This window comes from Equus asinus, chromosome 23, assembly GCF_041296235.1.
Source record: "Equus asinus isolate D_3611 breed Donkey chromosome 23, EquAss-T2T_v2, whole genome shotgun sequence".
Classification (NCBI taxonomy): Eukaryota; Metazoa; Chordata; class Mammalia; order Perissodactyla; family Equidae; genus Equus; species Equus asinus.
The window spans coordinates 37,709,486-37,736,409 of record NC_091812.1 but is presented as its reverse complement, the minus strand read 5'-3'; the positions used below and the strand labels follow the sequence as shown (position 1 = coordinate 37,736,409).

Genomic DNA, 26,924 nt, shown 5'->3' with positions numbered 1-26,924 from the left:
CTGCAATATTCTTTTCCTTCTCCTAGGGGTTAATTAGCCTTCTTTCAAAATGTGGCCTATTTAGCTGTAGATTCGCATGATTCAGCCAGAGCTGGCTGTACAAAGCAGAACCGTTAACAGGCGGGTGTGTCCAACTGCTTAATTAGCCAGAATAAAAAGGTCCTTTGTCAAACAAGCATCTGTTGCTCTTGACACACCTGACAGCCGCATTAGGCAAGGATGACTAGACTGAAATTGTGCATGTCTCTCCTGCAAGAATATACAACTCATTTACATATGGGCTGCATCATGGACAAACTGCAGGGGTTTATTTAGCTTATCAAAATGGATTAATGTGACTGCATTTGTGGCTAATAAACAAATATCACTTGAAAGGAGGCTGTGAAGGAACTAAACTAACCAAATTACTCCCAAACATAAACAAAGCACCAGAAAGCACTGCTAGATGAATGAGAACTCCTCAAATGTACACATAAACCTTTATACTGGGTCTAAAAGAAAACCTACAAATGAAGCATGCTAAGGTACTACCCTCATGTGATGATCCTTGCTTTGCAGAAATGTTGGAAAGCTACCAGAATACTCTGAATGTGTCAGTGGGTTTAAATGATCTGTTTAGCAAAATTTGGCAAGAGGGTTATACCCCTCAAACAAGCTTTAACTTTCTAATTGAGCTGCTGTTAAAGTAGGTCTTCAGAATTAATCAGTTAAAATGCCTCTGGAAAAATACTTATTAGTTGGGTTTTATTATGGCCTCAGTAGAAAGAGAATACTTCCTAATTTTGATGTCATAGAGAAAAGGGATGTCTGTCCATTGTTGTTGGAAATGTAGATCAGAAATGATACATTGAGAATTCCGAAGACTTTGCTGCTCAGACCAACAGTCTCTAGCTTTTCATTTGGAAGCCCTATCATCATGATATTGCAAAGCAGTAGTAGTGGATGTCATGGGCTTTAGAGTCAGACAAACCTAGGTTTGAATTCAGGCTCTTCCCTTTACTAGCTGTGTGGCTTTTAGCAAGTTACTTAATCCACTTGTGCTTCAGTTTCCTCATTTGTTAAGTGGAAATAATAACACTTCCATTATGGAGGTCTACTGAGGATTAAATGAGAAGGTGTATTTCAAGCACTTAGCATATTGCATGGTACCTGGAAAAGACTTGTTAAATGAGAAACCAAATTATGATTGGGTTCTCGAACCAATCTCTGGAAGGAATGTGATTGAGATGCTCTCAAGGCATCAGGTCTTGGTAAAGAGAGTCCCTTCCTCCAAGTTGAGGAAGACAGTGAAATCAGAGAATGAAGTTGTGCCTGTTAAGGAAAAATGGAGACAAAACTGAGAGACTAAGTTCTTATCAGTTGGCATGACCCTGTAATTCAGGAGCCAAGGAGACTGGATATTCTTGAGAGTAACCAGAAGATGTCCTGGGACAGTTATTGGTTGTCTTGGATTAGGCTTTATGTGCCAGTTTTGATGTGGTATGTACATAGAGCCAGAGGCTGGGTGGAAATTTCTCCATGACTCTCTAAGTTATATAAGCCATCGTTTTCTGTCTGTCTTATTTTCCCCACTCTATTCTGTAAAGATTACTCCTGTTAAATAGTTGAGATCTTTTTCCTTTTTTCACTTTCTGGAAGTTCACCAGTTTGCTTTTCATTACTCTCTTCACGTCTATCTGTACAACGTCTGTTATGAAACTCAGGACGTCTAACATGGTCTAGTCATTTAATGCATGAGCTTTAGTGTTATGTCCAAACCCTCCTTTTCTACTTCCAGCTGTTTGACTTTCACTAAATGATTTAACATCTGTGGGCCTCAGTCAACACAGCTGTAAATGAGGAAAATCGTCGTTCCAATCGTTTTGTTACACATTTCTGTTAGTAAAGTGGTCAAAACTTGGGTATTTCTCTTCTGTATAAAAGAAGTGGATCAGTACAAATGTTATCAATACCCAAATAATAATTTTCCATTTTCAATCTGGATTTGTAGGACTAAATTTCTGGTTACCCTAAAAGGTCTCATGAGCTCAAATGCCTATAGAAGCCAGGCAAGTGAATGAGTATTACTATTTAAATATTTTGCCTATAAAACACATAATATAGGCTCACCTTTTCTAAATTTTCAGATTTTTCAAGATAATCTGGAAATTCGTTTTTTAACACAAAACTTTTCTTAGTTTTAAATGTTGGCAATTAAGAATTTTAATTTGTAGTCACTCTGAACCAAAACCTGTCTGTGGAGTCCATAGGATGCCAATTTCCAAGACTAAGTTGTTTATCTTCTGATGAGATCTCTCAGGTGGTTTATTGAGAATTGTTAGGAGTTGCTTTAAAAATACATTTACTTTTTAAAGAGACCTTCATTCTTTATATTCTTGCATGTTTGGTCTAAAACAGTGGATGCCAAGTACGAGTCATAAGCCAAAAAGGGGTGTGTAGACTGGTCTGCAATACGATGGATGGGCACGCAAGAAAGCCTCTATAAGGTTCCCAGCCAGTACTGGGTGAAAGAGAAGGAAGTTTTAGTGTGAGTGACTTCACTATATGAACTCACTCACCTTTGATTAAGCAGCTTAAACAAGAAGCCATAAGAGGTAACATGTTTTCCTCATCTGTATTCTAAACTGATAAAGGCCACCAGTTATCTTGGAGTTGGGAAGAGAAGCAAAGAAAACCTCACTGAAGATGGTATCTAACATCTGGTTTGTTCCTCATTTCCTGTAGAAAGGCATCACCTTACTCTCACTATTAGCTCCTCTGCTGTAGTACAAATGGCATCGATAGTCTATAAGGATGTAATGAATCAAAGGACACTGGCTTTTGCTTCCTCTTTGAGGATGGTATTTTTCCCCGCTCTATGAGGGAATGAAAAGGAAGAGGTCCAGATAGGGTTCCTAATGTGTGTATCCCTTCCCCATATTTTGAGAAACATTGGTGCTGCAGTAATCTTAATTAGGCAAGAGTAGTCAGCTGTGTTATTCTCAAACATTTTCAGGCATATCTGTGGTCTTAATGCTAGTCCAAAGGAGAATATGTGCATGTGTTTGGAGATCAATGCTACATTAAAAAAAAAAAATCAGCCACTATTTGGGATATTTTGTGTAACAATCTAGATTTTCAGCTTCTTTTGGAAACTGGAAGAACTGACAGCTACAGCTTACCTTTCCCATAAATTCACAATTTTTTGGAGCTGAACATTAGCTGACCCAAATAAATGGGAGTCACTTTCCTTTTATTTTTTAGGCTCCTCCCTAGCCACCTTCACTCTGTGTGCCTGAGGTTCCTCATCGGTAAATGGAGATTATAATCATACGAACCACATTGGGTTATTACATGGATTAGTTTATTTATGAATTAACATGTAAAGCATTTAGAAGAGTTCTTAGCATATGTTAAACACTCAATCAGTGCTGGCTGTTATTGCCATATCTTTTGTATGTGCTAAGGTTTATTGTTTTGCTTTAGGGTTTTGACTAACAAAAGAGTAAGAATACTCAATCACCTAAAGTGATGCCAACGTCAAGGTCTAGAAATTAAAATAAGCACAGATTCAAAGTGAAAAAGCCCAGTCCCATGTCTACTCCGGTCACCTTGAGCTAGTCTCTTAGCCTCTCTGGGCTTTAGTTTCCTCGTTCATAAAATAAGAAAGTAGATTGCATGTCTTAAGAGGTCTGTTTCTAAAACCGAATGAGATGATAGAAAAGGTTTGGGGAAAAAAATTGGAAGAGGTCACACTGTGACAAAAGATGCTGAGAGGGGTTAATTTTCTACGTGAAAGAACTGAATACTCTTTCAGAATTTTCTTAGGGAAAATTAATGTTTGCCATATTGTTCACAGATTTAAACCATAATGCAGTATTTTTCTTAGGCTACCAATTAAATATCATTTTTCACCCCAGGAAAGAAAATTAGAATCCTGGTCCTTGCTCAATAGCAAAGAAATGAATATTTATTCTGTTGACTGTATAAGTAGCAAAAGGGAATGCCAACGCCAGGAAGTCTGAGAAACCACACTTGTTAGAGTACATGCTGCAAGTTTTAATCCTGTGTTAGTAGTAGGTCAGGCACATAAGAACTGAAAAATGGGCCATGTTGAATTGTGAATGAAAGGAGGTAAAATTTCTTATCTGTGTTTATAAATCTCATTTGTGTCATAGTGATCCTCCCGATCCTTCAAAATATTAAATATTATTGATACTTGGCTATCTTTGTTTAAGAATATAATTGAACTTTGATTTTAGTACTGTATCATATGACATGCAGAGAAAATTATTGAGCTTAATGGTTTTGTTAAGTTTAGGGTATATCAGTTGGTTTTGGATATACATTAATTTTTTAGATCACTGAATAGTAAGTTTGAAAGTTGGAAAGGACCTTAGAAATAATTTATTCTAAATCGTACACCTCTGGTAACATCCTAATAGTCTATCAACATGTCTAGAAAGTACTGTTTGTGACATATTTGCATCCAGTTAGGAGTTGTGTTCTGAGAATTGAGTATCTTGACATAATTTTGGACTCTAGTTTTATGATGTGTTTGAAACAATTTATAACAGATTTGAGACCTAAGGAAAGTAGATTTCAATGAAGTTCAACTTTTATAGCCTCAAGCTAGGAGGTACTAATGGGGATTTAAAAAAAATATGGATTGGTCATTTTCTGTACATATTTAAAAAGTGATCAGGGTCAGCTTGGTGGTGTAGTGGTTAAGTTCGGCGTGCTCTGCTTCAGTGGCCTGGGTTCTGATCCTGGGCCGGGACATACACCACTCATCAAGCTGTTCTGTGGCAGCAACCCACATAAAAAATAGAGGAAGATGGGCACAGATGTTAGCTCAGGGTCCATCTTCCTCACCAAAAAAAGAAAGGTCAAAATGACTATAAATGTGTATAGAATATCATGACAATTTGGGTAAGAGGTATCCTGAGAGTTTAAAGTTAGTATAAGATATTAAGAACAAATACAGTACAGCTAGTCATGCAAGGAGAGCATTTAAAACTTTATTTCTATTTTAATATATTTCAGAGACCATCATGCAGACATCAGAGACTGGGTCGGACACAGGTTCGACAGTGACTTTACAGACATCTGTGGCTAGTCAAGCAGCAGTGCCTACACAGGTGGTACAGCAAGTACCAGTACAACAACAGGTAAGGAGCTGCTGTTCTCAGAGAAGATGCTATGCCTTCCGTTGTGCTGACTCCCCAACATAGCTGTGTCCAAAGATGATTGAATTATACTTTTTGGCCCAGTGGATGCTAAGACATGCTTAGTTCAGTTCTTAGGTTAATTCAGCAAATGTTTCTTGAGCATTTCCTGGATGTGCCAGGTTCTTGCTGTGTTAAGCTGTCGGGATGCAAAGATAAATATTCAACCTCTAATCCCTATTCTGAAAGAACCTCTCAACTCCTAGAGAGCATTTATTTCTGATTTGACCACCCTAGGTAGGCTTTCTCCTTCTCTTCTCCCCTCCCTTGTTTTTGTCACAACTTCCTATTTCTTTCGTATTGAAATGTCAGCGATCGTATTTTTATATAATTGGCTCACAGTAGTACTTAATAAGGAGAGGGTACCTGTACCTCATGGACAGGGATTTTGCCTTTGTGGTGTTTTCAAAAGTGCCTGGGCATTATGGTGACTGATAAATACTGTTTAATGAAAGTTAAATTATCTTAAAGATCTGGAGATCTGACTCACCCCATTAAAAAAGCGAGAGTGGATTCATCATCACATGTTTACTACAAGGCTTATTCATACTCAGGACACTTGGCTTGTTTAGGAAAGATACTGACAAAATACTGCTATTCATGCCAGTTAATAGTTCTGCATGTGGATTGTGAACACATTGGCCTGTCGTTTCATCTAAACAGTGGCAAGAAACGAATGAGAAAGATCATGCCAAAAGCATTATCATGAGACTTGAGATTTGCCTGTAATTTCTTAGCATCAAGGGGGATCTTTTGCAAATGTTGCTCTTAGAATTATGAATAAGTTGGTAGGGAGAGGGATATCTTTTCCTAAATGATGGACAGAGGGACTCAAGGTTATATACTTTTCAGGAGATACAAGTGGGATGGGCAGGGAGAGTGCTAGAATTACAAAGGGTCTATGACTTTCGGGGTAAATAAAGACATCTGAAGTGATTTTTCTTTTTTTTAATCTTAGCACACTCCACTTTCTGGTCTCTACTGTACACACATGCATGTGCACACACACACATGCCCTTCCATCCCTCACACTTCCGGTTTATTAGGTTGAACTATATGCAGTTGTGATCTACTAAAACAACAGTCTTATATGTTTCCATCTATTAGTTATGTTTCTTATCCTTATCTTTCTTTCTTTTTTACCATTAAAAATGAGTCTTCCCCAAAATGATGTTCTAGAAGCGTCTGGTATTATTGATGTCGTCACCAATTTCAAGACTCTGAACGTAATTCAGAAAAGGGTAGCTTATGGCGTATTATCCGAACAGTAAGTAGAGATCAGTTGGGATGGTGTTATCTATAATTTGAAAGATAACTCAACAGTCTATCAATATTAAGGAAATGTGGAACAGTTAAACTCACCCTGGTTTGGGTTTTTTGTCATTTGTGGAAGAAGAATGGCTTTGAGAGCGGCTGTCTCTAATAGTAGTGTGATGGAGATCCTGTTCCTGTCTCCACAACGTGCCCTCAATGACATTGAAATGTCTGTGCTACGTGTATCTGGCCCTCTCTCCCGGCCTCTATCTTTCCTTCCTCCTTCTCTCCCTCCCTCCCTTCTTTTCTTCTCTTTTACTTTACTTTCTTTTTTTAAAACCTTTTCTTTTTATTGAATTTATATATCGTCAGATATTTACTGCAGGTCTTATATAGTGTCTATAATAGTGTAAAGACTCAAATAGTTCAGCAAGCTTGTGTTTACAAAGGAAAAAAGCAGTCCTCAGCCTCCCTCTACTTGCATAAACCCCTCCTTAGAGGAAACTACTTTTACCTCTATTTACTTGTTATTTTGATATTTACCTACATGTCTTCAAAAATAGTACTTATTTGGGGCTGGCCTGGTGGTGCAGCGGTTAAGTTCTTGCAGTCTGCTCTGGGAGCCTGGGGTTCTCCTGTTTGGATACTGGGGCGGGCCTACACCCTGCTTATTAAGCCTTTCCGTGGCAGGCATCCCACATATAAAATAGAGGAAGATGGGCATGGATGTTAGCTCAGGGCCAGTCTTCCTCAAAAAGAAAACCAACTTATTTGACTGTTTCTTGTCTTTTTAGTTTTAAGCATTGTCTTATCATGCTTTCTTCTTTCTGGTCCCACTATAAACACACACACACGTCCTTCCATCCCTCATGCTCCTAATGTACTAGGTTGAACTATATGCAGTTTTTGATCTACAAAAACAAAAATTTCATGTTTCACCCTAATAGTTATGTTTTATTTTTGGTAGATCATTATTCAGTGCTTACGTTCCCATGATATATATAAATGGTATTCAAATCTAGCCATGTAGTGAGCTGTGGTTACCTTTCTTTCCTGTACAACTCATTTACTTTCCCTGGATTTAATGATTGTATTTCTTCTTAAAGAAGTCTCTCAGAGCATCCTGACTTGCTCCAGTCTGCATTGGATGCCCTTTGCTCAGCTCCCATCCTGGGATTTCCCTTCACCATCGTCCTGGGGTTTTTCCCTCTTTCTTATGTTGGCTTTCCTGTTTCCTGGATCACTTGCTTGAGCACAACTTCTAATAACTTCCAAAGAAATGAGAAATGTTTGAGCTCTTTTGTGTCTGAGAGGGAATTTATTTATCTTCACAGTTGCTTGGTAGTCAGATGGGTACAGAGTTTTGGGTTGGAAATCATTTTCATTTTGTAAAGGTTGCTCCATTGTTTTCTTGTTTGCAGGATTGCTATGGAAAATTCAAACACCGTTCTGATTTCTGATCCTTTGTATGCGACCTACATGTTTTTTTCCCTCTCTGAAAGTTTATAGAATGTTTTAAATCCCAGTTTCTTGAAATTTCATGATGATGTGCCCTGATGTGGGTCTGTTTCATACCTTGTGCTAGAACTTTGAAGGCCCTTTCAAGATGGATACTCATGTTCTTCACTTCTAGGAAATTTGCTTCAATTCTTTCACTTATCATTACCTCCCTTCGTTTTTCTCCTTTTTTACTTTTTGGAATTTTTGTTCTACTTTCAGTTTTTTTTTTTTTAAGATGTTATTTTTCCTTTTTCTCTCCAAACCCCCCCGGTACATAGTTGTATGTTTTAGTTGTGGATCCTTCTAGTTGTGGCATGTGGGACACTGCCTCAGCATGGCCTGATGAGCGGTGCCATGTCCGCATCCAGGATCTGAACTGGCAAAACCCTGGGCTGCCAAAGCCAAGCGTGTGAACTTAACCACTCGGCCACGGGGCCGGCCCCTGTTCTACTTTCAGTTTTATCACCGAGCTCATCTTAACTTTTCTTTCTGCTATCATCAGTTTAATTTTCAAGAGCTTTTTAAAATTTCTCTCTACATTCCTTTTTATAACATCACTTTTTATTTCCTGATTATATTTTTATCTCTCTCTGAAGATACTAATTTTTTTAAGTTGTTGAAATTTTCTGTTCTTCGTGTAGTCTGTTTATTTCAGGGTACTTTGTTCCTTTTGGGTTTTTCTGGTCTCTGTCTTTTATTTTAGTAGCTTTTCTCAGATGTCTGATAATCTTTGGGTGTTTATCCATATTTTAAAATGTGAGGATAAAAAGCTAATTTGAATGCATGAGCGGGTCTTGTTGACTTCAACATAGTGTTACTGACTGGCCTTTTTATCTGGGGACCCTCTGATGTTCAGTGTCTTTGTTTTTTCTCTTGGACTGGTCATATTTTTTAAAAAAACTCCTGTCTAGTGGGTGAATGCTTTGCTGCCTGGGAGCTGAGTAGGGGACGAGAGTTGGGTACTTCTTGCACTAATTCACTTAATCCTTCTCTTTTTCATGTGGTATCACCTGATCTTGGTCTTTCTCAGTGCAGAGATTAAACCAAAGAATCAACCTCCAAACTTTCACCAAAGTTAGGGAAGGCCAGTCACCTCACTGCATGGAGTTTGGGTGGAGAGATCTGATTGCTTCTTAAATAGAATCACTTTTTATATTAAAAACCAAAACTTAAGTTGCTACCAGAAGTGGAAAATCATTATCACTAGCCATAAATAGAAGATTACACCTACACACATGCACTTTGTTTATGTCCTCATAAAAAATGATCTCAGGTACTCGTGGACCACACTTTGGAAAACATTGTTTTATGATGCCATATGGCTTATTCCCAACAGGCATATTTTTCACTTCCTGAAGTTAGCTCTTTCCTCTAGGACATTCAAGGCAGGTGATACCCTATGTCCCCTTACACCAAGCAAAGAAGGTGAGAACTCTCATTTTTTTTTTTTTTTTTTGTCAACAAAGGGTTTTATTTCACATACTGAGTTAGTGTGATATTTGCCTGGAGATTCCTGTTACGTTGTCCTTCCAGGCTTGTTTGAAAGGATTTTTTCTCCTGTCCTTTCTTTTCTTTCTTTTTTCCCGCTAGAACTGTGTCAAGTTTGAAGCTCCCCAGTGCATTCTGAAGCTGTCCCTGTGGACGTAAACTGTCTCTAACTGATAAGATTAGTGCTAGAGTAATTTCTTATTGCTCTAACATGCCTATAATCTTTGTATTGTTAATGTCCTAATGTCATCTTGACTTTTCAAACTGTAGTAGCACACCTTTAAAAGTTTCTCGCTTTTGTCACTGACCCATGATGTTTTATTGAGATCATGGCATTGATGTCAAAGGTAGGTAGTTCTATTGATTCAACATTCCATTGTGTCTTTGCTTTGGCCATTTTGACATAAAGAGAAAACCTATAGCTAAATGTTTTTAGATGTTGAGACATGTAATATTATATGTTGAGAAACCAGAAAATTTTAAGATCTTAATATATGGTTCTGTTTCTTCCAAGCCCTCAGGTTTCTAATTTCACTATGTAATAAGTATTAAATAAAATGTTGATTCTAAAATTATTTCAATGTTTTTTCATTTATTCTGTATGATCTCAAGAATCAATTTGTCACCTTTCCTTAGACAATCTGGTTCAGGAATGGAGAATTCTGAGCAATGATTGCAAGGTCTTGATATATAATACTTTATCAAATTTCTTTTGCAATTTTTCATTTCACAAAACATCATCAAGTCTCAGCTTCCAAATATAGACATTGTTACCCAATTCAGTAAGATCTATACAAATGTTCAAGTGTAGTATCTTCATTAGAAACTGAAATTTTGATATTAGCATCCTATCATCTTTATAAAAAGACTCTTTGGACTGGGGGGTTTCTGTAGACTATAGCTAGACGTAAGCTGTGCTTCCTTCCCCTCTCCTCGCCTTGAGTGATTTGTTAGTTTCTTGCAGATTTTTCTTCACATTGGTCATTTAATGCCTAAATCTAAGAGGTCTTCTAACCTGCTTGTCCTAGAGCTGAATTAAAAATCCTACTATTCCATTCTCTTCCATAGCCAGCCAGTTTAGATTCTTTTCAAGGTAGAATGGAGATAAAAATTAGAATTCTGTTCCTTGTTTTAATCTTGGGCTCCAGATATTCTACAAATGCTACTGACATTGAGGATGTTTCCTAAACCAGCTTGAACCAGGACTCCAAGAATTTTTTCTCCCATTCAAGTTTCCCAGTTTTAGCTGCACTCCCTACTATAGTTCTTCCTCTCTCGACTGTCTCTGCCTGTCTTTCCTTTTCCTTGGAAAAGGGCACACATCTTTTCTCTCAAAGTGGGCAAGTGTGTTGTCTCTATACTGCTTCTTCTAAACATAACATCCCAGGTACAGTGGAGCACTGGGGTTGAGGGGCTTCTATTGTGAGTTCAAAAATAGTTTTTTTGAAAGAAGCTGTCTACCTTATTCAAATTCTTTTATTACTAGAGACTGCAGTCTTTACCTTTTCCTGCCCAGGGACTCAGTGTGTTCCTAGTGAATCTTTGGTATATAATTAAGACATTGAACCTCTTTTTATGTGATAAAGACTCATTTCAAAATTATATTCAGATAAGAACCTTTGTTTTTATACAAATCACCTACATAGGCAGTGGCTCTTTGTGTGTATTTTGAGTTATCAAAATGAAAGTAATAGCTGTATGGCTATATTGTTTCTTTTTCTTTAGTATCAGTCTATCACATATTTAGCATGTCCACGTAAGTAATGAGTATGTCCTGGAGAGTGAGCATATTATCCCTGTGGTGAAGAATATAATTGACATTTTGTTTGGGAAACAGATCCAACCAGAATAGTCGGTTAGTTTCTAGGCAAAGGGCAATCTTCCAGAAGGGTGAGTTTTAAATGAATCTTCTCCCATAGATCTATTCATTATGGCTATCTATAAAATGATGCCTCAACCTTTAGGAAATAGATTTTGGGAATTTCACTTTGTTAGGAATACTCCTGAGATCCTCATATTCCTTAGACCACAGCTTCAACAGTGAGTCATTTCTGTCTTCACTCCTGTTTGCCGTATTCCTGTGATGTAGTATATTATTACAACCAGAAAGAAACAGTGATAATTAGCAAGACACCCCATGAGGAAGTTCTTTTGGTGGAAGCAATCAATAGTGGTTCAGGGAAAAAAAGATTGCTTATACTATGTTAATTCATAACAGGATATTCTTTTGGATCAATATGTGATCAGTCCTATCTTAAATGAGTCCCTTTGCTAGTTGGGAGAGCTAAGCCTGAGAGGGAGTGCACTCTCATTCTTGTCTTTATCTTTCTTTTCTCTTCAGGGTCAAGAGATTTGCTTTCTGCACATCCTAGCTTTGATGGATGTGAAAAGAATTCTTTTCATTTGACACCATTATCTCATATAATCAACAGAAACAAAGACATTTTTCTCTCGTTTGCTCTTATTTGGGACTTGAGTCTCATTGGCTTGGTTCCCTAAGCGGACCGTGTTCTCATAATTAAGACTGTGGCAGACATCCTAAAAGATGGGGTTACATTTTAAAATGAATTCCAGTTGAATGTCTTTTTATAAAAAAAAAAAAGACAGTGATTTTAGCTCTTGAAGAGCTTACTTATTTTTAGAACAAGAACTGCTAATTTTTAGTATCCAATATGAAAAAGTAAGGTATTTTGAAGGAACGTGATAATTTACAATTGAAAGAAATTTTGCTGTGCCAATCCAATATAAAGGCCCTACAGTTGACCACTTCTACTGAATATTTGTAAAAATAAGAGCTCTACTATTTAAATAATTGAGTAATCATAGTTTTTTATTTTCTGTTAAGTGATTTTTAAAATATTTTCTTATCTGGAGTTAGAACATTAAGATCAGTTCTGGATACTATATTTTAAAAGGAAATATGCAAGGCATTGTGTTAAATGCTGGGGTTTCAAAGGTAGTTCGACATGGTTCCTGATCATAGGAAGCCAATTTTTTAGTGCCTCAGGAGTGAAGATGGAGATTGTTCTTGGGAGTGAGGGTCAGTACTGCCTTCACTAAGGATGTGACCTTTGAGCTGCCTGCTGAAGGAGAAGTTGGAGTTCACAATGGAAGTAAACTGGAAGAGGGTATTTCTGATAGAGAAAAGCGTAGAAGAGCTCAAGTGGAATCAGGAAATTGTACTGGGATGTGAGGGGGTTAGGAAGTGAGGGATGTGGAACAATGTTGCACAAGACCCTCCTGTGAGAGGTTGTCAGATAACCCATTTGTGGTGTCTTTACATTTATTCTCTCCCTAGTATTTTCCTTCTTTTCCCTCTTCAGCTGATGTATTTCTTTATGTATTTCCCCACTGCCAGTTTTCTTGATAGAGACATCTACATTTGTCTACTCTATTTCCCTTTTGTCTAGCCATTTCTTAATCATATGAAATTTGGATGCCACCTTTATAAATATGGGTACTGTGCACTTTGAACAGAACCAAATCCAATAATATTCTCTAGGATCTTTCTGGATTTTTCTTTGACACAGGAAACTGTTGATTATCATGTATCTCTCTTCGTCCCTTGCTTTTGGGCTTCCCCTTTTGTTTTTTTGAGGCCTACTTCATCAAGGAAAGCAGGATTCATAGAGGTTAAGAGAATGTTAGTAATAGTTAGAAGGTTTCTAACTTCATAGTTAGAAGATTTGTGTTCAAATCCTGGCTCTAGCTCTTTCTAGTTGTATGACTTTGGACAAATTATTAACCTTTCTGCAACTCCGTTTCCTCATGTCAGGGATAAAAATATCTAGTTTATACTTAGCTATGGGTATTAAATAATATATTTATTAAATAATTTAGGATAGGATCTGGTATATAATAAACCTTTAATAAATTTATTGTTTTTTATTATTATTTTCATTGTTAGTGGTAGTAGTAGTAATATTGCCTGACTCCTCTAATGGAATATTTTGGGGTTTTGGACTCTCTTTTATATAAGATTTGTCTTTTCATTTTCTCTCTTTGCCCTCACAAGTAACTCATTTTCTGCAGCTATTTTAATCTTAAAAACTGGTTGTTTTCATTTTCTTTCCTAAGCAAGAACCTCTGATCCTTCCTTTTATTGCTGTGGATTGTGAATTAGGGAGGCTCAGGCACCAGATCAGAATGGTCTGAGCTGCAGGGGTGACATTGGTATTCTCCACCCTGGATAGGGCACCCAGTGCAGTCACCACAGTGATTAGAGAAAATGCCAGAAGATTTCTCAGTAAGGATCAGGGATACCTCTAGTATTTTATTCAATTCAATTTTGGATCAAGTATAGTATTGTGGTAGGATTTAAGACTTTAGAAAATTAAGGTGAGAATAGTATATTAATATCTTAGCTAGCCTAATTGGGGTTTGTGTTTCTAGTTAGAAGAGACTTAAACTAGTATTCATTTAGTGCAACTATTCCAGAGGACCTCCCAGAGTTGAATTGCAGAAATTTTCTTCTTTAACAAATTTCTTTCTTATATAGACTTCTTTTATTTGATTCTGTAATTTTGTTCATAGAGATATATAATGTTCTCTATGAATATCTAATTTCCTTTTCAGTCAATCAGTTTTGACATCAGTACTTTTTTTTTGCTTGGAAAGGTCAATTTGTTGTATAAAAATTTTTACTTGAGCAGAAAGTAAAAAACTTCAGGATAACTGGCACTACTGTTTACATAATTTGAACAATTTGAAACATAATTTAAATAGAGCACCTGCCCTCTTAGCCAAACAAAATTATCTGTGCTAAAAATTCACTCTCAGTATAATAGATCTCAGTATATAGCTGAGCCTGTTTGCCATCAGTATGTAAAAGAAAGAGAAACTTTAAGGTCCAAATAAAAATTGTTATTTTTAGGGACCAGCCCCGTGGCCAAGTGGTTAAGTTCACGCGCTCCTCTGCAGGTGGCCCAGTGTTTCGTCAGTTCGAATCCTGGGCGCGGACATGGCAGTGCTCATCAACCATGCTGAGGCGATGTCCCACATGCCACAACTAGAAGGACCCACAACTAAGAACATACAACTATGTACCGGGGAGCTTTGGGGAGAAAAAGGAAAACAATAAAATCTTAAAAAAAAAAAAAAGTAAAAAAAAAAAATTGTTATTTTTAGTCTGAGCTAGTCAGGGAAATCTTTCCAGACTAAGATTTGAAGAATGGAGGTAACCGGTGAGAGAATAAGAGGAAGTGTTTTCTGAGGGAAGTGCGTGTATGAGGACTTGGTGTAAGAGAGAACCTGGTGCTTTTGTGGAACTGAGACAGGGTCGAAATGGCTGGAGAAGAGAGTGGGAGGGATGAGTGGTGAGAGGTGAGGTGGGGTGTTAGGTAACTTTTGGTTGGGCCATATAAGCTATTTATGTTTTCTCTAATAACTCTCATTTTGAAGTTGCCCACCATTCTACTTTGTCGGACATCCAATTGAAACAATGAATCATAATAATAGTAGCTGCTATCTACTCAGCACCTATTGTGTACCGTTCCCTGTGCTTGATGCTTGGCTCATTATTTCTACAGCTGATAAAACCCTGCAAAGTAGGTGGTTCTTATCACCCTTTTACAGGTAAGAAAACTGAGGCCCAAAGAATTTAAATATCTTGCTTTGGAAAACAGTCGTTTGGCATTCTCTCACTGTGCTGACGTTTGAGAAGTATATCCTGAGGCAGTAATTACACAATGTATGTGTGTGGGGATGATGTTATATTTCTTTCGAGAGTGAGACATATTTGTATTATCCATTTAACAAATGGTTATTTTTTTCAGTTTTCTTCCATGGGACCAGTAAATGCTGGACAAGTAGTAGGTGCTCAGTAGATATTGGAGGAATATACTAAATAATACAAAAACTGAACTCTTCAGACTAAATCATTGTGTGTGGAGGGGAAAGGACTTGGGTCTTGTCCACTTAGCTTCCTTTTGTCCCTGATAGCAGCTCCAGAGATACCTTTGTGGAACCTCCGTGGATAAATGGGACAGAGTTTGAGAATTATCTCCTCTCCTGGACTCTTGAATTGTTCATCAAAATTATTCAAACTCGATACCTATATCAAACCAGCATATCAGAAGCCTAATTCCGTAGAACACTTAGCATATCTTTTCTATCCTTGAAAAATGATTATTTTGCCCTTCATCTATCCACAGCTAATTTTAAAATAAACACACATTAATGCCTCTTGATTTTCTTTAAAACATTGTGTTGATATCATTCATAGACATTTCTGCTGAGACTCTGGTGGTCAGTTTTCCTTACAATCCTAATAAACTCATATACTTTCTATCTAGAGGAAATCAGAGCCACCCTTTGTCCTGGTTGCTTAGTAGCTCAGTGCTAAATCCTAAGCCTGATAATCAGTTTAAACAAATAGACCTTCCTCCCACCATGATTTTGTTTAGTCGAGTCAAACTCAAGTCATGTGACTTCAGAACCTGAGCTATTAAGCTCTATCCTACAGAGATGAGGAGTCAGATGAGTTCTAACAAGATAAACTGTAAAGTGGTGTAAGCCCATTGACATAGCGGTACTAACCATGGCAGTCCCATGGCAAAGAATGTGATCTGCTCTGTGTCAAGAAGGATTATTTTAGCTCTATGAATCACAATTCTTTTGTTCTTGTTGTTGAGGAAAATTTTCCCTGAGCCAATATCTGTGCCAATCTTCCTCTATTTTATTTGTGGGTTGCTGCCACAGCATGGCTGACAAGCAGTGTGTAGGTCCACACCTGGGAACCAAACCCAAAATCCTGGCCTGCTGAAGCAGAGCATGTCAAACTTAACCACTAGACCAGGGGGCCAGCCGCCACAATGCATTTTTGAGAAATGCCACAAGCAAAACTAGTGAAGCAAACAAGAGCATCTGGGGTAAAGAGCTATTTGAGCAAAATAACTAGCAAATGAAAAAATTACCAACCTTGAACTTCCTAAAGCCCTATCTAAACCCAGACCCCAAGTGTGAGCATCAGTAAATATAGAATTTTAAAAAAAGAAGGGAAAAAAATGATAAACTCAATGTAGTAAAATGTTGTCATCCAGATAATCTGAGGAAAGGACACCTGGGAATACTTTCCACTTCCTGCTGGGACACCGCCGCAGCGTAGCTTGATGAACAGTGCTAGGTCCGCACCCAGGATCTGAACCTGCAAACCCCGAGCCACCAAAGCGGAGCATGTGAAACTTAACCACTACGCCACTGGACTGGCCCCTAACCTGAGTTTTTTGTTGTTGTTTATTTATTTTTGTAATGAAACTGTAGGTTGAAATAATAGAGCAAAATTATGAAGTTTTTGGAAAGTTATAGTAAATAAATTAATTTTACCTTGAGTGAACCTAAGCTTTAGTTCCCAGTAATAATACATTTTCTGAATTTCATGAAACTGACCAGGCCATTGGTTACAGTCCTATTTCCGACTGTTAATAACGTAACTATTCTATGCAAAGCCTTTTTACCAATATTTTTTTCTTTTTTTTGTTATTGTGCTTATTTTCAAGGCTGTGCCTTGATGTTGAGGTTCACTAACGTGTTTGTTGCCTGTGGTTCGTCAATCTGGTAGACAGTTATAAATTTAAAACTCATGATTACTTTTAATTTTTCCCAGCAGTTTCATAAATACACTTCACAGAAATTGAGTGTTTCTTTAGCTATTTATTTTAAATAGATATTAAAAAATAGCAAAGCAAAAGAGCATCAGAGTAGTTGAGGAACTCTATCTAGGAAAAAATGTATGACCTAGAGAAGCTAGTGTCATAAACAAAATCCATACTCTTTAAACACTCATTATAAAAATAGACTACTGATAATGCTAATAGATCTTAGTAGACAATTTATTTCGCATGTGGAAAATATTTTTAATGTTTAAGCTTAAATTATATTTGTACCTATGTTTTGGTTGGTAATACTTTAAGTTACTATTAAAAGAATGTTTGATACTCTGCTTCCTATGTAGAGTGATAATATTGCCCTAAAATATTAGATATATGGGCTAAAGGAACAGTGACTCAAATTTGATCTAAGGAGGTGTGAATGAGTTGGAATCCCAGGTCTGCCACTTATAAGCTACGTGGTATTGAGCAAGTCACTGTAACCTCCCCGTCCTTCAGTTTCCATAACTATACTATGGGAGCTCATTTGGCAAACATTGATTGAGCATCTGTTAGGGGCCAGGAACTGAAGATCTTGACGATTAGGTCTAAGAGACTGACAGGTAAACAGGAGATGACACAGAGAATAGTAATGCCTGAAGTGTACACATGGAGCTGTAGGAGCGAGGAGGAAGAACACATAATATAATTTGGATGTGAGTCAGTTAATGGGAGGGGGCAATTGTGGGAAACTTCCTGGTGGTACCTTGAAGAAGTACCACCCTGCCTTTGCTTCCTCATCTTTGAAATAGATAATTTACCCAGAATTGTTATTAGGATCAAATGAGAAAATCTTTGAAATTGTGCTTTGGAAACTACAAACTGTTTTACAGATATGAGGACATGTTATTGATTCATAAATCACTCTACTAGGAGCTGGAGGTAAGAAAATAATTGCAAAGAGTAGTTCTTCTCAAAATGTGATATATGGATATATTCTCAGGAATCGTGTGTGTGTGTGTGTGTGTGTGTGTTTATTTAGATATCCTTTTAATAAACTTTAATAAAACTATGGGCACATTCTAGATTATCTGAATTACTACATTGTAATCGAGACTGCCATTCAGTTTCCATGTGTTTTCATGTGTCTTTATGATCTCTTTGGTGCCAGGTCAAACTACTATAGTTGTCTTGGGCTAATAAGGAGGAATAGAACCAGCCTTAATATGAAAATGATTGAGCTAAATGATACCACATGTACAGGGAGTACCAAAGAAGCTTCATCATACTAGTTGGCCCCACAACTATCATTGTTTATACCTTGGTTTATGTTTGTGCATGTTTTAATTGTATTCTCTTGAACACTAGAGGTCAGCAGTCACGGTCCCAGGGAAGCCTGCCTGATCCCCAAACTAGATTAAGCCTTTCTGTTATTCACTCTCCTAGCCCTGTGTCCTGTCCCTTTCCCTCACAGCATGTTTCCTTGTTGTGGTTTTAATTGAATTACGTGATCTGTGTCTCCCCCCCACACTACATTGTAAATCAGTGATCCAGGGACCGTGTCTTCTTTTGCTCTCACTGCAGTACAACCTAGCATTCACCATCTGTCTGGCATGTAATAAGTGCTTGATAAAGGCTTGTTCAGCTAATGACTGAACTAGGTAGTACTGAAGGGCCTTCTAAATTAATAGTGACTGGAAATACCTAATCACATATTTAGTGTTAAATATGCACACACACACATGCCAGTTTTTAAACACTGTAATTTCTGAATAGTGTAAATGATCACTCATAGATGTCTCCAGAACAGAACATCTACATCCTAGGTTGTGCAACAAGATTTATTAGAGTAAGAGAAAGAAATGTTAGAATTTCTATTTCTATTTTTTTAGCTAAAAAAGAAGAAATATGACTAAGACATACAAAATTACATGTATCACATGTAAATCAGGCATCCTCAGGGGAGAGGGGTTGATGGTAGCCCCCTCACTTGTTTGTTGCATTTTCTGTGTTTCCAGCAAGGTGAATTAATGGATTATATAGTTTAGTTTTAATTAAACTAACTTTATAATGTGGACTAGCAGCTTAAAAAATTTCCCAGATATAGCCTAGAGATTGAAGATGCCGCTGATATTGTAAGCAGAAACAAAGAAGGTGGCAGAATGGGCACGTCTCTAATTCTTTGGCAGTCACATGGCAAATGTCTGTCTAGACAGTCACTGTCTAAATAAGAAGTTGGCTGCACGAGTCCTAAGTTCTGAGAAGATCTTTGACATATGAATTTATGTCCACTCTCTGCAGTTATGAACCTCTTACTTAAGTATATATCATGCCATTAGATTAGCTGATGAAGTTGCCTCAATTAACAGGACATTTAAATATTTGATCTTTAGCTCTTTATAATTCCTATTTTTCTATATATTTTGTCAAGTGTAAATTTCTATTAATGCAATAGAACATGTAAGTAATTTATAAGTACAGTTTTGTTAAGTAAGAGAGGAAAATAATCAAAAGAGTTTGGAAACTATAAAACCAAAATATTGCTATCCTATAACTTCCCAGGAAGAGGGTATCATGTATATATAATCTACCATTAAATGTACAGTTTGATGAATTTTGAGAAATATATATACTCGTATAAACACCATCACAATCAAATAGTTATCACCCCAAATAGTTCCCTCGTGCTTCTTTACTCTCAGTTCCTCCCCTCCCCCATTCCCAGCTCCAGGAAAATACTGATCTGCTGTTGTTTAGATTGTTTTATCTTTTCTAGAATTTCAAATAAATAAACATACATCATCTACTCTTTTGTGTCTGGCTTCTTTCACTCACCAAAGTATTTTGGAGGTTCATCCATGTTTTTGTGTCTATCAATGGTTCATTCCTTTTTTATTGATGAATAACGTTCCGTTGTAACAATGTATCGCAATTTGTTTATCCATTCACCTACCAGTGAACATTTGGTTTATTTCCAGTTTTGCACATTTGTATATTAAGTCTTTGTGCAGACATATGTTTTTGTTTCTCTTGGGTAAATACTAATGAGTGGACCTCTTGGGTCATAGGGTAAATGTTTGTTTAACCTTATAAGAAATTGCCATACTCTTTTCCAAAGTGGTTATACCATTTTATATTCCCACCAGCAGTGTATGAAGAGGTCTAGTTGCTTGACATCCTTACCAAACTTGGAATTGTTAATGTTTTTAATTTTAGCCATGCTAGTGAGTTATGTAGTGTTATCTCATTTGGTTTTAGTTTGTGTTTCTCTGATGATTAATGATGTTGAGCATCTGCTTATGTGCTTATTATTCAACTATATATACTTAAATATTTTTGCCTTCTAATAGTTTATTATTCTTCCATTTCTACTTTTGTTTAAGCCAGTAAATACCTAATTTGTGTCTAATTAAATAGATTTCTAAAATACACTTAGATGAGTTCAAGTAATTTTTTAAAATTTGAGTTAAGACCAAGGAGAATAAGAAAATACAAAATTTTATAATGATAAATTAACTTAGATCAGGTTGTATATTTTCAATAAGAAATAAATAGAACTATACAACAAAATGAAATGAGATGATTTATTTAATTTTAGAAGTCCTCTTACCAACAAGTATTGAGAAACCTAAGAATTTATGAGTAGTTGGTACGCTAATTCAAATGAATTTAATAAGTGCAGAGTGACTACAGTGTGCCATGGACAGAGCCAGGTAAGATGAATAAGCTGTCGCATGGCGAAGTCCTGCTCACTGGCACTCAGAATCAAGGTAGAGTGGCAGAGGTGTACAGCTCATTCTGACACAGGTTTGACTATGAGAGTGTAATAATGTTACTCTGGGAGAGCACAGAAGAAACTACCCTTCATTTGGACTGGGAATTAATGGCCTTCAAAGTGGAGGTGACAGCTTTGCAGAGAGATTAATTGTAATTTTAAATCTGCAGAATTTTCTATTTGGTCATAAGATTTCCAACATTTAGGTAATATTTTAGTGACTCTCTGTAGAGAGTGTGAGTAAGTATTATTAGTAGCCATTGAAGCTCATTCCTGGATCATAGAGATTAATGGTTATAAGATACATACTGTAAATATTGTGGGTAATGTTTATGGGATAAATAATTTTTTTCTAATTTTGTTCATGAACCTGTATCATGGCCATGATAAATTATGTAGTTGTTAATGCTAATTCAAAGACTGTGGAACTGAAAGTAATCTTAAATGTCATCTTTGTGGAGCTTTTTTAACTTGTATGTTTTTTTAAATTTAATTTGTGGTAAAATAAACATAACATAAAATTTACCATCTTAACCACTTTTAAGTGTACAGTTCAGTAGTGTTAAGTACATTCACAGTGTTGTGCAACCAGCCTCGAGAACTCTTTTCATCTTGCAAAACTGAAACTACACCCCTTAAACAGTAACTCCCCATTTCCCCTGGTAACCTCTGTTCTACTTTTTGTTTCTATGAATTTGACTACTCTAGGTATGCAAATAAGTGGAATCATGTAGTATTTGTCTTTTTGTGATTGGCTTGTTCATGAAGGATAGTGTTGTCAGAGTTCATCCATGTTGTAACCTGTGCAGAATTTCCTTCCTTTTTAAGGCTGAATCATATTCCGTTGTATGTATGCACACCACATTTTGTTTATCCATTCATCTGTCAAAGGACACTTGAGTGCATCCACCTTTTGGCTTTTGTGAATAGTGCTGCTATGAACGTGGGTGTACAAGTATCTCTTTGAGACCTTGCTTTCAGTTCTTTTGAGTATGTACTCAGAAGTGGAATTACTGGATCATATGATATATTCTATTTTTAATTTTTTGAGGAACTGCCATACTGTTTTCCTTAGTGGCTGCACCATTTTACGTTTCTACCAACAGTACACAAGGGTTCCAATTTCTCCATATCCTTACTGACACTTGTTATTTTCTCTGTTTTTGATAGTAGCCATCCTAATAAGTGCAAGGTGAGGTGGTACCTGTATATTTTTTTTAAGTCTAGTTTCTTTTTCTTTCTCTCCTGTCTTTCTCGTCTCCCTTCCCCTCCTTTTCTGCTCTCCACCTGCTCCTCTCTCCCTCTCCCTCTCTCTCTCTTCCTTCTCCTACTCCTCCTAGCGAACAGGTCTATATGTAAAACTGATCTTCCCAGAATTGCTTTGAAGAATGGTTTTGGGAAACCCACAGCTTCACCTTTGCCCCCTCCTTTTATTCCTGAAGTGAGAAGGAGAAGAGAAGAGAAAACATGAATCTATTTTGACTTTCTTATTTTAAGGTTGAGGAAACAGAGGTCCAGAAAAATGAAGTAACTTGGCCACAGTCACACAGAAAATTAAGACTAGAATTCCTAACTCTCTGTAGCAGTTTCTGAAACTAAATAGGGGTCAAAGAAGTCTTGAGAGATCTCTAATAATTTTTTCTGAGTAGGATTGTGAATTAGCTTTCTCAGAGTTATCTATTCTATAGCTTAATATTTTCTGAAGTGTGGGATGTATATTCCATTGGGAAGTTAAGTGATTTTAAGTGGTCTAAGGTGGTAAGAGGGACTTCAGGTGGCTCTGGGAAAGAGATTTAAGACAGCATTGAATCACAGAGTGAGGAAATTATTCCCTCTTCCATTCTCTGTCACTCAGTTGAACTAATCAACAAGGTCAGTTTGGTGCAGCATATCTGTAATACCTCACAAATATTCGCAAATCTTCCCCTAATCCCACATACACACTTTAAAAAACCCAAAAGAGGGGCTGGCCCAGTGGCGTAGAGGTTTAAGTTCGTACACGTCACTTCAGCGGCTCGGGGGTCATGGATTTGGATCTGGGATGTGGACCCACACACCGCTCATCAAGCCATGCTGTGGTGGCATCCCACATACAAAAGAGAGGAAGATTGGCACAGTTGTTAGCTCAGGGCCAATCTTCCTCATCAAAAACGATGACAGCAACAAAAATACCCAAAAGAGCAGGATTCAGATTCAGAGTTAACAGGCAACAGTAGTTCACTAGTATTAAATAACTGTTTTGATATCATTTATTTTTATTGTATTATAACAAGGGAAGATGGGAGGTATTAGTTTTCCATTTCTTGTTGTGTTATAAAAGTTTTTCAAGAAATTAAAAATTAGGGAACTATTTAAAGAAACTATTAAATCTGTAAAAAGACAGGTGGTACATTGAAATGGCATATGTGTTGCCTTAGTTTGGGTTCTAAAGAAGCAAACTCTGATACAAAGATTTCAGTGCAAATAGTTTATTTGGGAAATGATCACTGGAAATGCCAGTAGGATATTGGGAAAGTGAGACAGGGATGGGATTTTATCCAATACATATTTTATTATTATACAAGTTAGAACTGTGGATAACTGGAGGTGGATCACGTTGGGGCAATCTGGGAGCCAGTGTTGCACCACATCTCAGAGTTATCTCACTTGAGGGGAGAGGAAGCCTAGGGTATTTATACAGACTCCTGTCAGTCATTGGCAGAGGGCAGCTCATGCACAGGTTAATTTCCTGACATTTCTCGCTGCTGTGCAGGTAGACAGATAGGCTGCTAAGGGTCTGAGAAATCTCTTAGACAAAGAGGTGCTGTAGTGTGAGCTAGACCAGTGTACACTGAAGTGGTAATGGTGAGAGTATGTAGACATGGCACACACAACATTTGCTACAAATGTCTTAGAAGAATGACTACCTTTGGTAATTTCTATTGCAGCTAAACAATTTCAGAAATATGAATTTTACAGCCATCTTTGTTTTTAGGCTCTAAAGTTTTGAAACTGCAAAGGAATACATATGTATTTTTTTGATACTTACATATAGCCCTTCTAGTTGCTACTTGGGTTTAACTTCTTAGGCTCCTTTCTTGGTGGGCAGAGAGTGCTGAAGTTCTGTCTGCATAGTATTACTTCATCTAGTTGAATGAAGACTGTTATTAATTCCCGCCCCAGCCTTATATTCCCTACCAACTCAAATTATTTTAGGCTTTCTTTGTTAAGTAATTTCCCAATCATTTAGTAATTTATATTACTCGTTCCGGGACATTCTCCAATTTTTCTTCATCTTACTTAGGTTGATGAGCCTATTTTCCATAACTGCTTTTTCAAGATAATACATTTATTGAAGTCTTATATAATTTAAATTTCTGGCCACATGTAAAACTTCATAGTTTATTAATAATTTATCATCATTTGAATGGTAATTTAAATGATTTTAGTTATACAAATTACTGAAATTATCCCCAAAGTCATAGCATATCTATATCAATAGCCCTGAGCTAACATCTGTTGCCAATCTTCCTCTTTTTTTCTTCTCCCCAGAGCTCGCCAGTACCCAGTTGTATATTCTAGTTGTAGGTCCTTCTAGTTCTGCTGTGTGGGACGCTGCCTCAACATGGCCTGATGAGCGGTGCTGGGTTCACACCCAGGAGCCAAACTGGTGAAACCCTGGGCTGCCGAAGTGGAGTGCCAACTTAAGTGGTTAAGTGCCAACTTAACCATTCGGCCACAGGGCCAGCCCCACTGTCTGCTTTATCTTATTAACTCCACTGGCAAAAAAAAAAAAAATACTATATTTCTGGCACTATAAATAGAAACATCTGAAAAAATGAAAACTGCTGTGGATTGTAGACAGGCAACTCTGATGTTTAGGGAACTCACCCTTGATAGCAACTAATGATATCCCAATGATATAGATACAATGGCAAATAAACTGAATGACTTGCTCCTAATCAGTTTTTCCCTTAAGCAAAGTAATTCAGTAATTATTTTGCTTCATTAAAAAGAAGGATTCACTTTATGTTAAAACACAATAATTTAAAGAATCTTTGTTTAATTATAGTCTTGGTCATTACTCCTGCAGATGTCTTACCATACTGTTGTGGCCACATAGCATTATGAGAAACTTAATAAATTACTGCTGCGCTTTTCTGGGGGAAACACACCAGAGTTACTTATCTGGACATAGTAAAATAAAGTGTGTATTCTCAGTTTACAATTAATTGCATTCTATAAGTGTGTCATATAGAGAAAAAAGGAGAAATATTTTATATACATATATATTTTCTGCCTTTTAGTTTTTAGCGAGCAATTTGCATTTAGTGGGTTTATTTACAGTGGGCTACACAGATCTTAAGTGACACAGTTCAGCGTGCTGAGAGAAGTGATTGTGTCCATATAACCCACACTTTGGTCAAGCTATAGGCCATTTTTATCACCCCAGAAGGTTTCCTCTGCCTCTTCCCAGTCCACCTCTGCCCTCCTCCCTCCCCACTAATCTGAAAAGCAAGCACTGTTCTGATTCACAGATTACATATTAATAGGTTTTGTTTCATTTTAAAAAAATCGCATTCCTCATAGAAGAATTTGAAGTGACAGAGTTGACAGTTTATTGAAGACTGTTTTGAGCTACTGATTAGGTAAAGACTGAATATTGATATTATGATTCTAAAAAGCAATTACTAAAACTATATAGTGAGTAATTTTTAATACTCTTACTTTTTGACTTTATAAATATTTTGTCATTTGGATTAATACTGAATTGAACCCTACATATAGCCAATATGAACTCATTGGATAACTTTCTTGAGATGACTTAAAATGTTTTTGATCATCTCAAATGCCCTAACTGCCCATCTAAAAAAACTTGCCTGTAAACCTAATTGGTCATTGATTCAGCCCCAAATTAGTCATCAACCATTTTGTGACCCATATCTTTAGTTATTTAGCCAAGTCCTTGGCTTCAAAACGTTTTTGCTTCTGCTAGTGTAAAAGTGATCTTCATCTAACTAGTTGTCTAATCTAATGTATTGTCAGTGCTTACAAGGCCTCATCTTTTTACCTCTTTGGAAGCAGCTCCTTCATGGTAGAAATTTTTTCCCATCATTCCAATGAATTTCGTTCTTTAAAAGAGCATATGGATGGAGCTATTAAATGAAAAAGTCATAAAGTAAGGAAAAATAAAACTGCTTATTTAGGAATAGTGTAAGAACTGAGTTTTTCCTGTCTACTTCATGGTCATCTTATTCTCTTGATATTTTCCTCCCCTGGTGTGCGATTTGCCTGTGTGATTTTTTGTTCTTATGTTTCCTTGGCGGCTCAGAGCTGTTTGTTGAATTTCAGTTTGTGCCTGCCTCCTTTCCTTTCTCAAATCCTTATTGAGGAATTACTATGTATGAGCTGTTGTGATAAAGAAGGAAACAGACATTGTTCCTGCCTTCGTGGGTTTTACTTATGAAATAAAATTTTCTCTCCATCAGAACTAGCTTTGTTTTTGCGGGGAAGTTAGTTATATGAGAGGTAAGTGGATGAAAAAGCATGAGATTTAAGTGATAAACTACAGTGCTTAGGAATGGACAAAGTATTAGTTCAGAGGAATCGTTCTCTGTTGTGAGGTCCCGGGCAGTTTGGCAGCCAGGCAGGAAATAGATTTTAGGTGGTTGAGCTTTCCCAACGACTGTCAAATTGCAGACCTGTTCCACCAGAGTGCAGGGACACCGTGGTAGTTAGATCAATAATGCCTTTTGTTTACTAAGTTGAAAACCATGGAGACGTCAAAATAAATCAATTAAGGAAACAAGATCCCTGTCCATTGTCTTGATAAGACCATCTGTCAAAGCCCTAAGAAAGATACTGATTCCTAAGTCTGTCACTACCATTCTCTTACTTACGTTTCATAGAAATTGGAGTTTTGAGAAGAGCCATATTCGACAGGTCAATAATTTAAAAAATCCATTTTCACTAAGAGAATCAACTTCTAAAATTTCAGTCAATGATGAGTAAATGTTTTCTTTTTAATTAACTCACAACATTGTTTTAATAGTTCTAACAAGTAGCTCATCATTGTATTCCATGTTATATTTTCTTATTTTAAAATATTTCTGCTCTTTCTATTTTGACTTTTCT

The 26,924-nt window shown here is 36.9% G+C and overlaps 1 protein-coding gene across 12 annotated transcripts in view; it reads left to right on the top strand.

Moving 5' to 3' along the window:
* The window catches only part of RFX3 (regulatory factor X3), a 263,742-nt gene that overhangs the window by 106,992 nt on the left and 129,826 nt on the right, over positions 1–26,924 (top strand). For all 12 annotated transcript variants that reach the window (XM_044756503.2, XM_014827698.3, XM_014827700.3 and 9 more), the window contains one exon: positions 5,026–5,150. In XM_044756503.2, the coding sequence (XP_044612438.1) occupies positions 5,026–5,150 (125 nt within the window). The remainder of the gene's footprint in view (positions 1–5,025; positions 5,151–26,924) is intronic.